Here is a 19,920-nt window from a genome sequence, read left to right on the forward strand (position 1 = left end):
CATTTTATCAAGAACCAGTATGGAGAATCTGGATGTCTACATGTAGAAGAATGAAATGGATCCTTACATCTGAACCAGCATACAGAACAATTCCAACCAGATCAACATCGTAGTCTTAGGCCTAGACTGTGGAGCTGCTAGAAGAAAGACTAGGGAGGAACCCTTCAGGATATAGGCTAGGGTAAGAATTTTCTGAACTAGACTATTTTACCATCAAAACTATTCAGTATAATTGAAGAAAAAATAAATAAAAGCTTTCAACAGTAAGATAGAAGGACCCATGTACTTGATGGCTCTGTGTTTATGCTTCATCCAACTCACCTCACTAGGGTTGATTGTGGTTGCTTGGAAATAAATCAGAAGACATGGAATACAGTGAAATCCCCTGGAGTACTCGAGAAAGATAAAGTATAAGTTTACACTCAATGACATCTAGGAAATATTTCATTCCAAACTCTGTCATTACCTTAGGAATTCCTCTAGAAAAAATACAAGAGCAGTTGGCAAAAGTCAAGGGCTTTACAGTCAGGATTTTAAGCATCAATCTCTTTTTAGTCAATCCTTGGTTCAATAATTAAGCAGAACTGAAGAATTGCCCAGGATTCCTACTGCAGCCTGCAAGGTTAAGACTGTACTCATTCCCTCTGGCCTCAGTTTTGAGCAAAGGGTTATCAAGGTCACCAAGAACAATTTAGAGATTGCCAAGGACTTGTGCAAAAGTGTTTTCAAGTCTGACCGAGAACTCTGACATTTATACACAGATAAGAAGATGGGGGTATTTAAAATCATGTTTGTCTTTTCAATAAAGAATAATAAAAAAAAAGACTGTACTCATTGCCAAATGCTCTGATTTCATTTTCCCACAGTCAAAAACATTGTTTATGTTAGGCTAACCTGGAAGAGAAACTTGCAAGTATGTACTACTTTTATTAAAGTACATAAATAAAGATAGAGGACTTGACTCAGCAGATAACATGCCTGCCAAGGCTCTGGGTTTCATTCCCACAAACACAATAGTCACTTAAAAGGTCTTCAATTTGTCCTGTATATAAAGCTTTCTCAAAGATCAATGTTTTATAAAATAAAATAAAACAAAATAAAATAAAAACCTCATGCATCCATTCATATAAACAGCTACTTGGTGGATAATAGGATAATGTATATGTCATGATATTTAATAATAGAGACATCTAAATAATATGAGTTTTAACATTTCTCACCATTACTCAAATTGCTTTCTTAAGTTTATTTCAGTTTAAATCCAGTCAGAGGATTTTTGTGTTTATTCCACAGTCTTTTCTAAAATCAAAGAATTATTGTTGTCATCTCGTTTCTTCTAACATAATGATGCAATTGTTTTCCAGGGATATGAACAAACTTAATCTCCATTCATCAGAAACAAGACCACAATAGTTACCAAAACCACAACTGTGCAAAACTATTATTATGTCTGCTCCCAGGCACCTCCATAAGAAGTTACCAGTTCTCCTTATTGGCACGAGAATCATACTAAGCACATCTTGTCCTGAAAATTCCATAGAAATGGCACCAAGAAATCTTGAACATCCCTTACTCCAGGCACAAGAAGCATATTTCTGGTTGTACTTAATTTGTGGATTTTCCTGAGGGTCAAACACTAAGATCAAAGATCAAACAAAATTTCATACCAGGTTGCAGGTTTAGCTTCAATCCAGTTCTGGCTCCAGATCATTCACCAAAATGATTCAAGACTTTCATAAAAACATCAGTGTAGCGCCTGTGCACCTATCACCATTGGTGTTTGAAAGGATAAACATGAGGCTTAGGAGGGAGTAAAGGTGCTATCGTGTATCCAATGATATAGGAAATTTAAAATAACACAAAAATTGTTAGTAAAAAACAAAGCTACTTAGAAAACGTGACTGTAAGACTCAATTGAGTAAATCAAAATTGGAATTAGTAGAAGAACATTAAGTGGTGATGAGGATTTTTCAGTTGGTAAAATACTTGCATGCCATATACAAGCATGGAGCTTGACTGCAGAACAACATAGGCTGAGTGTATTGGAACATACCTGCAATCCCAGCCATTGGGAGGTAGAGGCAGGAGCTTCAGATGTAAAGGGTGACTCTCACCTACATAGTGAGCTCTAGGCCAATCTGTACTACATCAGTCTCCATATCAACTTATATTTTGTTTAATTCCCTCCTCCCCTGCAAGACTGTATTCCCTTCTCCCAAGCCCTAGCCATTTCCCAGATCCAACCTGAAAACCACACCCAGCCTCTTGAGGCAGTCTCATGCTTAAGTATCTAGCACTCACCCCAACAAGCCTGAGACCCACACCCAATCTACAAGCCCAATCGGGTGAGTCCCTTCCTGGATTCCAGTTGTTGGACAAGAGGCACAGACTCTAGGCAGCCTAGTTTAATGTATCCACATGAGACACATCTGCAACAACAAGAACTGCACATGATCAGGTCTCACTGAAAAAAATACAAACTTCATGAAGAACAAAACAGGATGTCAACTTCAATATCCACTAGTACTATCAAAATGTTCTCCAATGAGAATCCCCTAGTTCACTGCTTCTCAACCTATGGGTCATGAACCCCTGGGGTTACATGACCCTTTCACAAGGTTGTCTAAGACCATCAGAAAACACAAATATGTACATTGTGACTGATAATAGAAGCAAAGTTACATTTATGAAATAACAATGAAAATAATATTATGGTTGCAGGTCACCGCAACATGAGGAAATGTATCAATGGGCCACAGCATTAGGAAGGTAGAAAAGCACTAACCTATTTTATTCCACAAATTTTAAAAGGACAATCATAAACTTTATTAAAGAATTCAGACAATTTAAAGAAGACACAAAGAAATAGTTCAATAAACATAAAGAGAATAAACATGCAGTGATGCCCCCATAACACATAACACATAAGCATTAAGTGAAGTAAAATGATAAATACAATCCAGTATTTAGAACATGAATTCAATAAAAGAATAAAACCACTGAAGAAAGTTCAATCTGAAATGGATGTGGAATTGAAAAAGTCTATCTCCTGATTTTAAAACTCAGAGGAAAGTCCTCTAAGTAGAATGGATCGAATGGAAAATAAATTCACGAGAAAAATATTAAATTTGAGAGGTGGGGAGGGACTGTGGGACAAAATGAGAAGACGAAATTATTTTTAATTATAGGTACAACAGATGAGGGAAAAGAAACTTCATAACATGTTAACATGATAAGTGGAACAGAGCAGAAGAGATGGCTCTGCCAGTAAAATGATCATGAGAACTTGAATTAAGATCTCCAGCACCTACATAAAATCTGGGCATTATGGTACAAGCCTGCAAGGCAAGAGTTAATGGGACACAGAGATGGTGGGCCCCAGAAGCTCATTGTCTGGCCACCCTAGCTGAAATACAAATACAATCAGCTGGGGTTTACAAGGCCATGACACCAGGCACAAGCCTATATTTCATATCAATTTTCATGTACAGTTCAAAGTAAAGCAGAAACACATTCATTATGTATGCTCATTCATACATGGGTGGGTCTTTCCCAGATCAAGTCAATTCTGGAAATCTCTACAATATTTTGTCATGTTTAGTGAGCGAGTTATGCTGAGAAGTTGACATCTAAATATCCATCTCAATTCATATAACTTTCAGAGCAATGACGTTTAAGTAAAAAGAGAAAAGAGGCACTGGAGAACCATTTCGGTTCCTCCCCAGTTAAGAGTGTGTACTGCTCTTGCAGAAGAACTGAGTTCAATTCCAGAACGCACATTAGGGAAGTCACAGCCATCTGTAACTCTACCTCCAGGTATTGAATGTCTTGTTCTGGACCCCACAGATTCCTGAACTCACACAACACAGGTTCACCAACAAACACATAATTTAAAAATATAAGATGATCTTTTTAAGAGAGAGAAAAGTACAAAGAAGGAAGAACAAAGACTAGATGAAGGGGTAAAAAGGAAAATTAGCAAGAGTCACTTTCCCCTATGCCATCTGCATCTCAGACTTCTGACTTCACACATCTTGTGAAAAACAAAACAAAACATCCACCTGTATGTTCTGTGATGCTGTAGAGACGACAGGAACTGTGAGTTTAATCTGTCCTGTGGTGGTGAGGAGACTCTACTCCCTAATTTATAGTTTTATTATTCTCTGGATTCGTCCTCACTGGATCAGAGATTTTCATGTCTACTCTGGGTCTATGACAGCATCTACAGAGGGAACTGAAAAAAACTTTTAAACATTGTTGCCCCAACTGAATGTCAGTAAAACATGTACAAATTACATGACCAAATCCAAGGAAGCAATTAAGAGGAGTTGGGAAGAAAACCTTCTGATACCTGGACTAGAACAAACAGGAATTTATGCAGGAGGCACAAAAGGCCAACAACAACAGTAACAACAACAACAACAACAACAACAACAACAACAACCAAAAATTGTAGAAGCATGATTTGGCCAGTTTGGAGACTGCCTAAGGACCATTTCCAAACACCTAATATTCTGGGATCTTTAACAGTTGTTAAGACCATAAACTTTGGGGTAGACAGATGGCTCAGTGGTTAAAAAGAATGGTTAAGAAAACTCTGCTGCTCTTGCATAGGACCTGAGTTTAATTCCCAGCACCTAGGTTGGCTGTTGACAACTGTAGCTCCAGCTCCATGGAATCCAGTGCCATCCTCCACTGGTATCTGCACTCAGGTACCTACACAGAAATCTTTTTCTTTTTTAAGGAAATAAACCAAGCTTGTACCACCATGCCTCTAATCCCAGCACTGCCAGAGACAGAGCCTGGTCAATCTCTGAATATGAGGCTACTCTGATGTACACAGTGAGTTCCAGTCCAGTCATTGCTATAGAGACTCCAAAAAAGTTTTTAAGAAACACCAACATTGAGAAACATAGAGATGTGGAAATCTTGCTTCCACTCTTTCCAACAATATTTTCTAAAAGGTTCATGGGGAGTTAATGTTTATTTCCTTTTAGACTCTCCAGAAATCCATTCTATGCATCTAAAACTATTTGTATAGTGCAGACACCACACACTTTGGTTACAGGACACTGGGACTAAGCTGACATTGAACCAGCCTCCCTTCCCTACTGTCTGAAAGTGCTGTGCAGGGTGCTGGGTGAAAAAAAGCCATCATCAGCAGTCTTGCTCAGCTTTGGGCCCTACATGCAACACTACTGACCTCCCAATCAAAATAAGCTCATTACAGTGGTAGTGGTTGTTATGGGGACAATGAACTACTTTCTGCTTAGATTTGAGGACCACTCCTCAGGATACAATTCATGCCTGGGACTTTAAACCTAGGTGAGAGCCTATGAGAGACATGGACACAGGTAATAGTGGGGAATTATTTATGATTATCTTGCTAAATGGACATTTTGTGCCTCTCAAAGTGCCTTCTAAACATTTATGTTTGTACCCATATGTAACTACTATTGTGTCAGCTTTGGTTCCAAAAGTTTCTTTGTGAAGTGAGTGGAAGTTACTGCTGAGACTGATGATTCTGAGGGGAAAAAAATGACTATTAAATGCTCAGCCCTGTACCACCAACCACCTAGAGCTTACGGGACATCACAGAAAAGGAGGAAATAGAGACAAAGTAGAATCGAAGAAAGGGGTGGAGTGTTATGGAACTCTGCTTCCAGGTATAAAGCGGTCTCTACACTCAGGAACTCACATCAGCTCTAATTACTTGCCCAAGGCTTGCCCATATCTGAGCACATCAACATTCTGTCATGTAGAAGGGTGGCTTACCATGCCACCTCCCCACGAGCATCTATTGACCAAGTAGGGAGGGGCTCATGAATCTCCCAATGTTTGCTGGTTCAGAGTCTTTCTTCAGTGATGAATCCACTTAAAAGCTGCATGCTTCTGCAATAAACCCTTAGCCACGCACCTGCTAAGCAACACTAATGAAAAGTTCACAAGAGGGCAGAGATGAGCAGGAGTGGGGAAAGATGAGAGGAAACAAAGGTAATAGGGGGACACTATGATCAAGATGCATACATGTGTGTACAGAATATGAAATCTATTATAAATGTGCTAATAAATATTAGTATAAAATAAAAATTCAAAACTCATAATTTCATGTGTTGGATAGTTCATGTTGGTGGGATGAAGAAATCAGGCTTGTCCATCTCAAATGCGGTAAAATCTTTTTTTATTATTATTTATTTTTTATTTAAACAATTTTTATTAGATATTTTCATTTACAATTCAAATGCTATCCCAAAAGTCCCTTATATCCTCCCCCCACCCTGCTCCCCAACCCACCCACTCCCGCTTCCTGGCCCTGGCATTCCCCTATATTGGGGCATATGATTTTCGCAAGACCAAGAGCCTCTCCTCCCATTGATGGCCAATTTCAATCTAAAATAAATCATATCAATGAGGCCAAAGAAGTGGCCATTTATATGAGCACTTGGTGTGCTCGACCTTTTTAACTGTTATAAAGACCCTGGTCTGAATCTTTCTCTAAATGAATCCTGGTGCACACATACTTGCATTTTGAATGTATAGACTTCATGGCAGAGTTTCCAGGCAATGATTGTCTTTCTTTCTCAGAATAATCACAAGCCAGTTTCCAAAATGGTAACATCTACATTTCCAACAGCAATGGCTAAGGGTTTCCTCCTCCCATATTCTTGTAAACTCTTTACTGTCCAAATCTGGAAATATTTCCAACTCTGCTCATAAACATTTTTTATGTTTCTCAGTCATAAATTGCATTTTTTTCTGAAAACTATTAAGTTAATTTATCTCTGTCTCTAAAATACTTACTTTCATAAGTGGTTTATCAGATACTTGTCCATTTTTTGATGTTATGTTGATGAAATATTGTGTGTGGTTCAGATAACATCATTTTCAACTTCATACTTATGATTGATTTTATGTGCATAAATGTGTTTGTGGGGAGGGAGTACCTGTGTCTGGGTTCTCTCAAAAGTCAAGGGAGGGAATCAAAGCCCACCAGAACTGGAGTTGAACAGTTGCCTAACATCAGTGTTGGGAACCAAACCCCAGTGTTCTAAAAAATCAGCAAGAAGTCTTAACTGCTAAGCCATCTTGCCAGTCCTATGAGCTCATAAATTTTCAGTGTCTTCTATACATGACAGCACTGTTCCACTCTTGAACACACAGAAGCTAGTGTTGTCTACCCAAGACCTATATGCAGGGGATCAAGCCAGTAGACCTTCCAAAAGGAAGAGCAGAATAGTTCATGAGCTTCTAGCTGAGGTTAATGGATAAGGAAGAGGAAGAGTCCATTTTCTTTCATGTGGACCATGATAAGTTGCTCACACTCCTGTGAGTAGCCCCACACCCATGCACATATGGGAAACACTAATTGGACATGGGGTCGGTAGTTAAGGAGACAGATAGAGACAAAGACAGTGAGAGAGAAGTGGGGAAATGAAAATCGGGAAAGGGTAGAAAGGTAGAGGGTAGATTTGGGAAGAATTAGGGGGAGTGGTAAGCAAATACAATCAGGACATTATATGCAATGAGAGACCTTGTCTCAAAGACTAAGGAAAATGCTAAAGGACAATCAGCTTCCTGCTGTGACCTCTGAATGCACACACACACACACACACACACACACACACACACATACACACACACGCGCATGCACATGCATGCATGGCATATACACACTCCAAACCAGGAGGAGGACTAGCTGGGATGAAGGAGATCAGCAAGAGGGGGAAGAATAAGAGAAGGTAATGACAGTTAGGAGGATGTGTACATACTGCACTGTATATAAGTAAGGAATTATCCAACTTTTAATTATTTTTAAAGAATTAGTCGTTTTCTCAGTAATTGTATGCACTGAAAAAACTATATTAAAAGAGCAAGAAGGACACTTGCTTTGATGAGATAGGCATGTAAAGACATCAAAAAAATGTTTTAAAGGTACACAGGTCTAATAAATTATATCACAACTGTTTTAGAAACTAATATTTAATACATACCACTCCTAATCACTATGTTTGATTTAATACCTGTATTCCAAAAGCCATTTGCAGCAATTCAATCAGTATGTTGGAAACAGAATTCATAAAAAGATGTTACTACATACTTTCCCAGACTCCACCTACAGTGACATCTCAGCAGATGAAAACTGATCTCAACAGTACTCATAGAAGGAAACTGGGAAAGACCACAAACCTGGGCTTAGTATAGTACTGAAAGTTTTAACTTAAGACACCTATGGGTGGTCTGTTTAAAATGTATGTTAAACTTACTTATCTATGGTCAATATAGGCATTTCATTGTACATATGACAAAAACCTTAAGGAAAATGTTTTTCTTCCAGTATTCAAAAGCAATTGATTTACATGACAAAATACTATTCATAACACTAAACCATCAACAAAATCCTGTGTATTTTTGTTGTTACACTTTGTCCTATCTGTTAAAATAAATTTAGGCTTGGGATGGTGTCAGGCGTCTGTAACTCCAGCACTTGTAAAGCAGAGGCAGGAGGATCTCTGAGAGTTCTGGGCCAGTCCAGGCTACATAGCCCGCTCCAGAATAGCAAGGACTACATAGAGAGACACGTTCTCAAAATAATTAATAATAATAATAATAATAATAATAATAATGATGATAGTTTCACTGAAGGAAAATAAAAAAAATACATGAATAGTCATTTTATTACAGATGTATAAGTGGCAATTAAGCACATGAAAAAAAAGTGTTTTATTTCAGAATACTTAAGGAAATACAATGAAATACATAGTGAAATGTCACAGCAGACTCACCAAATGGTAAAATCTTAAATGTCAGGATGGAGAGAAACAGCCACTTTCACATTCTGCTGGTGGGAACGCAAGAGGGAGCAAACACATCACAGTTGGCATTTCCTAAACTGTTCTTAAAATATTCATCTATAACTCCTGTATTACAATTTGTATTGTTAACACAAAGGTGCTTAAACTGCATAGCTATATAAAGACTGACATATTCACAGCAGCTTTGTCATATGAAAAAATCTATAAAGAAATTTTATAAATAAATTAATGGATAAACAAACAGTAGTTGATCCATACAAAACATTATTCAGCAACAGTAACAACTTTTCATATGAGCATCACTGTTGAATCTTCAAGAAATTATACAACATATATACATATATAAAAGCATACATGTTTTGATGGCAATAATTTAAAATTCTAAATGATGTAAACTAATCTGTTGTGTAAGAAAAAGCAGGGTCTGAAGAGATGGCTCAGCAGTTAAGACCACTAGATGTTCTTCCAGGAAACCTGGGTTCAGTTCCCAGTACCCACATGGTTGCCCACGACTATCTGTAATTCCAGTCCCAGGAGCTCCTACTCCCTCCTCTGGCCTCCCCAGGCACTAGGCACACATACATACATACAGAGAAAACATCCATATGCCTAAAAAATAAAGTTTAAATGAAAAACAAAATCACTTGTTTCCAGGAGAGGTAGGAAATGTAAATAAAGTGGCATGTTGTAAATATACAGATGACAGATAAATTCATTTTCATAACTGTAATGATTCCAAGACTTTATAAAATTGAGGTTTTGTTTTGAGATAGAGTCGTACTATGTTGCCCACACTGAGCCACAATCCCCTGGGCTCATGAACTCCTCCTTCCTTAGCCTTTCTAGAAACGGGAACTCCAGGTATATACCACAGTGCCATGCTATGCCCTTTAAGTATAAATCATCCAGATGATACATAAACAATGCCATAAAAAGTAGCCCAAAACAGTATACCTAGATGCCCTGCTGTTCTCAAAAAAATATTCACAACCTGATATGGATCCCATCATGTTTCTTCTCAGATCTGAGCGTCACAGCCTTGCTCTACTGACAGTCAACCTTGGTAAGTAATAAAAGTTACTGCCCCTTAAATCACAACTCAGAATTATACTCCATCTCACAGAGTCATCTTCTTCCCCTTGTGTTTCTAACTGTACAGCTTTGGCTCATGGCAAATCCAGGGGAAGAGAAGAACCTACAAAATCATCTCACTCTTTTCTCCGACAAAAACTCACAGCCATAGGAAATAGCCATAAAGAGCTCAAGAATTTGTCAACTCATACAAAATCACTGGAACATCTATGGGTGGAGTTTTAAGAGAAGCATGTTCCGGGGTCAGAGACGTGACTCGGTAGGGAAAAGTGTTTGCCCAAAGCCTGATGACCTGAATTCAATCTCAGAAGCCCACATGGTAGAATAGAAACAACTCCAAAAGCTGCCTTCTGACCTCCACACATGTACCACAGTCCATGTGCACCAAGCCACATATATGCACAATAAAGAAATGAAGGATTATTTTCATATCCATTAACTCAGTTCCTGTCCCAATCAATACCCTATTCACTACTTAACACACATAAAATGGCTCCAGTACAAAGCCTGCAGAAGAGATTACCTTCAAGAGTGCTAGGAATTATGTGACATCCCGGTGGAAAAGTGAATAGAATTGTTCAGGTGGCACAGGAATATCTGGGGTTGTCATAACACGTCTCTTCATGAAGACTTCTTACCTCCCAAAAATCATAGTACCTTCAGTGAGTCAGGAACACAATACCAACAGTCTCTCCTGTGAGGGCAGGGACAGCATGAAAACGAGACCAATAATCCACACTGCTGCTTCCTGCAGCTCTACCATACCTTCTCAAACAGAAAGTGGGGATGTCTATGGAGTTGGCCCACCCCGTCATGCTGACATCATAGGTCACCTGATACGTCATACCACAGAATGAACAGAGCCTTCAAGATCAAAGGAGCATAAACAAACTTCCTTTTCAAAAGTTAGGGCATAGCAATGTGTAGCAAGCATTTCACAAGTTGGTGAGTTCCAGCCTAGAAATATTCATCAGGAGCACAGTGTGAGAGCAAAACCTGTCCTGAACAAGGTTGTCTTTCCTAGCAAAGTTAAAAGCACAACTCGGACCACACCTTCTAAATAAGATTGCTGCCCTAAAAAGGAAAGGAGGGGTCTCCAAGGCTAAGGCCGGAGCAGAGTAGAGAGGTCTGAATCTCAAAGCACTTAGCAGGGATAATCAGACTCATAATCTTCCAGGTGGTAAGAGTAACGGGGTTTTTACCACAGGTACTGCAAATGACATAAATCAGGACATGGCTCTAGGCATACTAAAAACTGGAATGAGTCTCCTCAAAATTTCCCACATATCTGAAATAACCTCCACTTCTGAAGCCCAGATGAATAATCTCTGAATTCAGAGAGGGCTCTGAGTCTCCTCCAGTGTTACTACACTTATTAAACAGCACTTTTTTTTTTTTTGAGTCAAATTTGAAAGTTTTATTAAATACTGGCCAGGGTCAAACCTGGGATTCCCAGAGAATGGCCACAAATTATGTTAGCCAGCTGCTTATAAAGGCAAAACCCACAAAGCTGCACACTTCCCACCTTCGTCCAATCAGGGGCAGGCATAAATCTTTATGCACTTTCTGCCTACGTCCTTCTCACCTAGATGTGATAAAGAACACGCTAGGCAGCATGTTACATGATGAAGACTCTTCTTAGGTGTGAACTCGCTGGTGTCGGACAAGATTCGATCGACGGCTAAAGGATTTCTCACAATCATGGCACTCGTAAGGTCTTTCTCCAGTATGAACCCTTCGGTGCTGAATCAGGTCAGACTTATGAGTGAAGGGTTTGCTGCAATCACTACATTCAAAAGGTTTTTCTCCACTGTGGCTTCTCTGGTGTTGAATCAGGCTAGCACTCTGGCTGAAGGACTTCCCGCATTCACTACACTCATAGGGCCTTTCTCCAGTGTGCAGTCTCTGGTGTTGAATGAGGCTAGCACTCTGACTAAAGGCTTTCCCACATTCGATACACTCATAAGGCTTCTCTCCGGTATGAACTCTCCGGTGCTGGATGAGGCTAGAGCATTGCCTGAATGACTTCCCACACTCTTCACACTCATAAGGTCTCGTGCCAGTGTGAATTCTTTGGTGCTGGATGAGGTCAGATTTTCGGGTGAAGGATGTGCCGCATTCCCCACATTTGTAAGGCCTTTCTCCAGTGTGAACTCTTTGGTGCTGGACGAGGATGAATTTGCGACTGAAGGATTTCTCACATTCACTGCACTTGTAAGGCCTGTCACCTGTGTGTACTCTCCGGTGTCGAATGAGGTTGGAGAACTGCCTGAAGTATTTTCCACACTCGCTACACTCATAAGGCTTTTCCCCGCTGTGAATTCGCTCGTGTTGACTGAGTTCAGCTTTGCAGCTAAAGGCTTTTCCACAATCAGCACACTGGTGAGGCATTTCTCCAGTGTGGACTCGCCTGTGTCTGATGAGATTAAAGATCTGTCTAAAGGATTTCCCACACTCGGAGCACTCGTATGGCCTTTCTCCAGTATGAATTCGGTGGTGTCTAAAGAGGCTAGAGTTTTGTCTGAAGGATTTTCCACATTGTTCACACTGGTAAGGCCTTTCTCCAGTGTGGATTCTCTGGTGTTCAGTGAGGTTGGATTTGTACGTGAAGGATTTTCTACATTCCACACACTCATAATGTACTCTAGCACTGTGATGTCTCTGATGGTAAACGAGTTCAGATTTGTAGATAAAGGCTTTTCCACATTCAGTACATTTATAGGGCCTTTCTTGAGGACAAATTCTGTCTTGTGTGTTGAGGCGGCACTTTTTGCTGAAGGGCTTCTCATGCTGACTATGCTCATGTGTCCTTTTTCCCGAGTGACTGTCCTGATGCTGAGCATGCTTGTAACTGCAGGAGAAGGCTTTCTCATACTTGCTACACTCAGATGGCCTTTTCTCAGAGGAGGCACTTGGACACTGAACAAGTGTGTGTTTGCAGCTTGAACCTTTTTGGCATTCACCGTCCTTACAATGTTTCTCTCCATTCAAAAGTGCTTGCCCACACTTGGCACTGCTATAAGGCTGTTCACGAATACAAGTGGCTTGCTGTTGAAGACAGCCTGTGGAGGGCTGTTCACTATGACACGCACCCTGCTGCTGAACACCAGCTATAGAGGAGAGGGCCTCCTCACCATCCTTCCCACGGATGAATGGCTCAGTCAACCCATGGGATCTGCAACTTGACATAGCTGTAGCCCTGTGAGAATCCCTTTCACAGGACTTTTCACCACTGTAACTCTTCCAATGCCGGTTACTGTCTTCCTTCAAACCGGAACCTGTTCTGCTCAAATCTAATGTCTGCACAGGCTGTGTGCTCAAGAACTCATTCTGGTGCCAAGCCTCTTCCAAAGCTGGGACAGGTATCTCAAGGAGATGAGTCTCCTGGGGAGATGGACTTGTGTTACACACCACCTCTTCTGCAGGCTCACAAGTTACGTCTTCATCCCCCATTCCAGTACAGGAACCTGAAATCAGAAAAATACATGTTGAGATGCTAATGAAGTAATGCTGGAGAGGGAAAGCACATCACAAAGGTAAGCTAGACACAAAAAGGAACAACACAGCTGGACTTAGATTATACCATGCTCTAAACACTTGGGAATGTGAGGCAAAAGGGTTGATAAGTCTGAGATTAGCCTGTGCTACATAGACAAGGGATTGTCACAGAAGAAAAAATAATGGAAAAGAGGCAATGAAAGCACTGGAATGTTCTAAGAACAAAAGAGCTGCAGACATACTGAGGGAGCTGCTTTCAAATACAGAATGGGTTTATCACACCAGACAAAACACATAGGAATAAGATGCAGGAAAAGACAAGCAGGGTCTGCAAGCAATTCCTCAGCCAACAGCCATCACCAGGATGTGTCTATTGGGGATGTGTCTACACTGAGCAAAAGTCCCCAAATGAAGCTAGTAATCAAGGATTAATTAAAGCTATGTAAGTGCCTCACAATATCTTGTGTCAAAACTAAGAACACAACAGAGCATAAAGGTAGCCAAGAACCAAAAGTTGCAGGTGCAATGACAAGATGCCAAAGCTGTAAACATGGAGTAAAGATAGAAATGAGATATGGGTGAATCTTTTACTAAAACACTGTGGGTACTCTGCTGTCTCCTGATACAATATGTACATACCCTTCCCTACATGCCTACCACTAGGTCCGGTCTCCTTTAAGACAACCTTGATTTATCAACTCTATGAGGCAATCAAGATATGTCCTGCATCCCCAAACACATGAGACATGAAAAATGCAAATATTGAGAGAGAGGAAGAGAAAGAGAGATAGGGAGGAAGAGAATGCACACATGTGAGTGACCCACACTAACTTATAGCAACTTAATCTAAAATAGTATATAGGAAAGAAACCATAACAAAACGCTTAAGACTCCTTCATGAATAGCTCACAATTCATTTTAAAATAAGCATGACAACACTGGCAATTCCTCACAAAAGCAGCCATAAAGAAATGACAACTAAGCCTGGTACATTCCTTTAATTCTAGCATTCGGGAGGCAGAAGAAGACAGATCTCTATGAGTTCAAGTCCAGCCTGGTCTACATAGTGAATTCCAATATATCTGGGGCTATATAGAGAGACACTGCCTCCAAAAGGGAAAAAAAAGAAAAAGAAGAAAGAAATGACAACTACAGGAACTAGGCAGAAACCAAGGCATAGGACACAGTAGAGAAAGTTTGAGACTTGTTATGACTCCTAAGATAGCAATCACTCTTGGGTAAAAATAACGGTAGACACCACTCTGGACACTGGGAGCCATGCAAGGACCTTACCCAGAGATGCCACAAGTGCCAAGTTTTCCAGCATCACACTGCAGTACAGGAGTCTCTGGGCCTTATCAAGGAGCACCCACTCTTCCTGGGAGAAGTGAATGGCCACATCCTCAAAGGACACATCCTATCACAATGGAAACAATTTAGCTTATAACCGGCTTCTCTTTCTGGACTCCAACTCAAAGCACTCCACTTTTGTTGTCCCAATATACATCTCTTGCTCTCTATATTCTCCATGTCATATCAAAGGAGACGCTCATCTACTGATTGCCCACTCTCTGCCTGCTGATATTGTACCCTTCCATGGAAACACAGGGAGATAAACAGAAAGATAAAATCTAAACTCAAGGCCTAGGATGAAGGCTACTATGCCCTCTTATCAATGCCGTGGCTGTCACAGAGACTGGTTAGGGAGAAAAATGGTTAGAGAGAAGATAGGCTAACTTAAATTTTGTCTTATCAGACAATAGCCCTGAAGACCCTAAAAATCTTCCAGACCCAAGGAACATGGGCTCACCTCTTTATCCTAAGACTCTTTACTACTTCTGGGGAAATTAGTTCACGCTACCTCTGCACATTTGTGCATCTAAGAGGTCAATGTTGGATGTCATGTTCAAATGTTTGCTGTCATATTTGGTGAGATACGCCTTCTCAATAAAACTGGAACTCAGCAGTTTAACCAGACTGGCTAGCCAGTGACGTCCAGGGATCTTCCTGTCTCTGCTCCCCACCCTCAATCCCACTGCTGAGGTTACAGACATGGTCCACAGGGCCCATGCTTTATATGGATGCTGGAAATCTGAACTCAGGTCCTCATCCATGAAAAGCAAGCACTTTGCCCACTGAGCCATCTCCCTACTCCCAAACACAGCTCTCTGAATCGTACTTTTCTTGTATGATTTCATTCCCACAGCTACACCCTCAGGATTACATGGCCCTGAATCATAGGAAAAAAAGAAGTTTATGATCCATTTCCTTCTGAAGACTCCAATGTAATGCACATCTCCCATCTAATCTTATCTGCCCATGATGAGATATAGGCCTGAGTACTACTTACACCAGGTTCTCAATCTCACTGACTACTCATGCCCATCACTAACACATAGAAGGATGATAGGCAACATCTAATTCTGGCCCTGGCATGTAGAGCTGCATGCTTTACTACCATAGAACTGCCCAGTAGTCCTGCCCATCCCTCATTCCATATACAACCAAACAAGGATTTGCAACTTTCATTACTATGTCAAGACCTTGAGATCATCAATTTGCACTTCCACCTTTTTGTTCCACACACCTCTCTATACATACAACCATAGCTACACACTGGAAGCAGCCCCTTGGCCTACCCATTGGTTACTCAACACATAGGATCCACAGAGTCCTTGAGGAATTCCCCAACCTCTCACAGACCCCACTACAAAGCAGCCCCAACCCTGTAATGATGGTATCCTACCTGATGCTATTCTTTGGTTCAACCTCACCCACTGTGGTGTTTTGAATAGATTTGGCCCCTGTAGACTCATGAATTTGAATACTTGGCCTAGAGGGAGTGGCACTATTAGGAGGTGTGGCCTTGTTGGAGGAGGTGTAACCTTGTTAGAGGAAGTATATCATCATGGAGGTGGGCTTTGAGGTCTCAGTTGCTCAAGCTATGTCCAGTGACACAGTCTCCTTTTGCTGCCTGCAGACCAAGATGTAGACCTCTTCGCTCCTCCAACACCATGTCTACATGCACACTGCCATGCTTCCTGTCAGGACAATAATGAACTAATGTTGAGGTTTGGTCATTTACTATGTATTGTAATGCTAGACACTGACCCCCAAAGCCTGGTTGCCCACAGAGATTCCACACATGTGTACAGCATGACCTTGGTCCTTGATTAAATAAAGATACTGACAGCCAACTGGGCAGAAGAGACACAGGTCAGGTTTGAGGTTCTCAAGGTTGAGGTCTGAGCAAAAGCACAAACAGATAGAAGGTGAAGAGAAGAGGAAGCCACCATGGGTTAGGTAAATCATGATATAGCCATGAGGGCTAGCAAATTGGAGTTAAGAGCTGCCCAGATGGAACATGGCAAATTATGCCTTGGGGTTATTGGTGGAGAAATAGATTCTAATAGCATAGAGGGTAGATATCTGCCCAGCTCTAGTGTTGATGAAGGCTTATTATAATAATAAAAGTTGTGTATCATTTATCCAGGAACCAAATGATCAAAGGGAGGGCAAAACCACTGACTGAGATTACATATTTCTGTTAACAGACTAACCTCTAAAACTATAAGCCAACCTCAATTAAATGTTTCCTTTCTAAGAATTGCCAGAGTCATGGTGTCTTTTCACTGCGATAAAGCCCTAAGACACCCACCAACAATTACCAGTGGAAGCCGGGTATTATAACTCATGCCTATAATTCCAGTACTTAGGAGACTGTCACAAGTTCAAAGCTAGCTTGAGCTACATTGTGATGCACTAGACCCCTTTCAGCCCAGTATAAAGAGCAGAGATAGTCGAAGTGATCAGACCAGATGTGATGCCTAGCAAAGACACTAAAACCTGTCACACTATCTCCAAGTTTATACCATGTGCTCTAGGGTTCCAGTTTCCTAGAGTCATCAATCCATGCTGGGGTGGGTTTTGTTGACACGGCTATCTAATGTTCCCTCACTCATACTCCTGTAAGTAACCCCAGTAAAGCTCACTGGCTTACCAAGTTGTACTTTGGTCTGTCCTCTCTTCCCTATCTGGGACTCCTAGATGCTTGTTCATGTCTCCACAGAATTACTGTCTACACAACACCATTTCCCTTCTTCCACAGTCGGTTTCCCGTGCAGCAGCCGGCAACAAGGAGCCTGAGGAGAATAAGTTGGCTTGCCAGCCTTCTCCACACCCAAATTTCCCATTGTCATTTCTACATATAAAGTACACATTCTGCTTTTCAGAGAATTATTCTGGGTCTGACACCTTCACCTCACTGATCCTTATTCTAAGGAGAAAGATCTTTCTGCACATGCCTAAGTAATTCAGTCTCCCCTTCAGGCACAGGCACATACTGGCACACACCGTGGGAGAAGCAACCTTCTACACTTCTGTTCACACTTGCCAAGAATTTCATACAACTCACAGCCTACACATCTCTGGGTTATGTACCTAACCTGTTCAAGACTGCAAGGCACCAGGCTACTAGGGCACACTGAGATAATAGACCAAGGACACCACTAACCTAAAACCTGTTGGTAGCATGAGGGTAATGGCAGGATCCACTTACCAGGCCAAGCTCCATAACTGGTTCTGAAGTCAGGGGAACCTGAAAAAAGGAGGAGGCTCTTAGAATCTAGCAGCCATAGGCGGTCTTCACAGGCTTCAGTCACACAGTGACCCTGATCACCGTGGGGTCAGAAGGCCTGGGATTACTACAAATCTGTCTATGCAGTGGTCCACAATTCTGAATCTCACCTGAGAGCTGTCACACCGGTGGCACAACTCTCTCCTGCCCCTCATATCTCCTCCTGTTTGTCCTTGCTCTGAGTAACTTCAGGAAAATTTAGAATCCTATTCCCGAATAGGATCTCTGTTCACAATTCTCACTGGCTCCCGGTGTCTGAAGAATTAAACTCAAATTCCTCAGGTGCAAATCGACCTCACAACTGCTTCTACAAACACTTGGCTACTAGGACTCAAAATCTTCCCTGCCTAGCAGCCCTTTCAGGAGGCATCCCTCTGCAACACTCACAAACCCCTGCACACAGCTGTTCTGCTGCCAGGAGCACCAACTAGGAACTTCAGGGTCATGATGGGGCCTCTTCCGGGGCTCTAGCGCTCGGGTGACAGCGCAAGACGCAGCACTTACCTGGGCTATGTTCCTGTGCATGGCCACAGCCATTGGATTCTGTAGAGGAAGCAAGGACCAGGTCGCCGAGGTCTCTTCCCTAGGCCTGGCTCGGGGCATGTGGGCGGAGTCGCTGGGCCTCAGCAGGGCCTCTGTAACACAGAGCAGCTCTTTGCGCTCTGCCATAAGAACTGCCCACCTCGCCGAGCTTCCAGTTAGGTAAACAAACCTCAGAAACGCCTAAACGACCACCAAAAAGACCACGCTGGAAATCTAGCTCCAGACACGAACCGCGCACTAGTCCACAAACACACACCCCAAAAAATAATAATACAAATAAATGCCGAATTTCCACGGGCTCAACTCCACCCCCATCGTCTCGCGTATTGCATCCCGGGAAATGTAGTTTCCGTCGCTCCCCAGGCAGGTACCCTGCCCCCAAGCCTGACCCCTATGAACTTAGTTTAAAAGAAAACAGGCATGCTTATATGAGTTTGTGACTACAGCTTTCTGGCGAGGAAAGATACTTAAATAAAACTGTTTCAGTATTCCTGGGATCTGTTGTATGGCTGATAGCCACTGTGATGATGTCTTATTTCAGACACCATGAAGTTCTTTGTGCATCAAGAGGCTATAAAGAAACAAATTCAAATGAACATATTCCGTATAGTAGTTTAGGCACTATATGTGTGCTTGTGTATCTGTATATTTATGTATACACTCAGGGACTCCATGATGCAGTTCTCAAGAGGTCATCCCATCCATGATGGATGAGACTTTATGGTATTTCAGATATTCGTGTCACCCATGTGCCTTTAAGAACCCCTCACCAGTGCTCACACACAAATGCTCTCTCTCTCTCTCTCTCTCTCTCTCTCTCTCTCTCTCTGTGTGTGTGTGTGTGTGTGTGTGTGTGTGTGTACATCATACATACATACCTATACCCATGCCTGTACCCGTACTTGTACACATACACATATGTGTGCAAAAACTGTTGGCTTGGCTATAATATGCATTTTTATTGCTGTTCAAACGCTTTCATTCAAAATCATTGATAACTAAATTTTTAACTCCCTGTATACTCAGTTAATGACAAGACAAAAACAATGTTAATTGGGTACATTGTATGGAAGATAAGGAACAATGTTTTGACTACCGTAGATCAGAAGCTAAAGGGACATCTTTGCCTCTTGTTCCCACAGACAGCTGCTTTCCTACCTATTTTCTAGTGATTGTGCCTAATGCGCAGATCCAATTTTATATTTTTCATTTAGTATGTCTTGTTCAACTTCCAAAGAAGCAGTTGCCTTAAGAATTTATAAATTCACTATGTCTTCCAGTTGCCCCAAATATATATTTGTCAAGAAACTGCTGAATGAAATTTTTTAAAAATTTAAA

The 19,920-nt window shown here is 41.3% G+C and overlaps 1 protein-coding gene and 1 pseudogene across 3 annotated transcripts; both read right to left on the minus strand.

Annotated features, from left to right (window-relative positions):
• Vmn1r-ps68 (vomeronasal 1 receptor, pseudogene 68) lies at positions 253-639 on the minus strand (annotated as a pseudogene).
• Positions 8,703-18,893, minus strand: Zfp551 (zinc fingr protein 551). 3 transcript variants are annotated; one of them, NM_001033820.3, is made up of 4 exons: positions 18,544-18,645; positions 17,962-18,000; positions 14,697-14,820; positions 11,302-13,372 (listed from the first exon to the last, which is right to left on the minus strand). In NM_001033820.3, exons 1-4 carry the CDS (start codon positions 18,640-18,642, stop codon positions 11,544-11,546), a joined length of 2,091 nt encoding a protein of 696 aa, NP_001028992.2. In that variant the 5' UTR covers positions 18,643-18,645; the 3' UTR covers positions 11,302-11,543. The 3 variants fall into 3 exon arrangements, with proteins under 3 accessions (XP_006540323.1, XP_006540324.1, NP_001028992.2); XM_006540260.3 differs by lacking the exon at positions 14,697-14,820 and having other exon boundaries at positions 8,703-13,372; positions 18,544-18,893; XM_006540261.3 differs by lacking the exons at positions 14,697-14,820; positions 17,962-18,000 and having other exon boundaries at positions 8,703-13,372; positions 18,544-18,631.
• Between the last annotated feature and the right edge of the window lie 1,027 nt (positions 18,894-19,920).

The sequence above is a fragment of the Mus musculus genome, chromosome 7 (assembly GCF_000001635.26).
Source record: "Mus musculus strain C57BL/6J chromosome 7, GRCm38.p6 C57BL/6J".
Classification (NCBI taxonomy): Eukaryota; Metazoa; Chordata; class Mammalia; order Rodentia; family Muridae; genus Mus; species Mus musculus.

Excerpts from the sequence above, each read along its gene's own strand:
- Zfp551 (NM_001033820.3), bottom strand. The coding sequence starts at position 18,642 with ATGCCCCGAGCCAGGCCTAGGGAAGAGACCTCGGCGACCTGGTCCTTG. Across the intron at positions 18,001-18,543 it reads TGCACAGGAACATAGCCCAG|GTTCCCCTGACTTCAGAACC; the intron begins GTAAGTGCTGCG and ends TCCTTTTTTCAG. Across the intron at positions 14,821-17,961 it reads CAGTTATGGAGCTTGGCCTG|GATGTGTCCTTTGAGGATGT; the intron begins GTAAGTGGATCC and ends CCATTGTGATAG.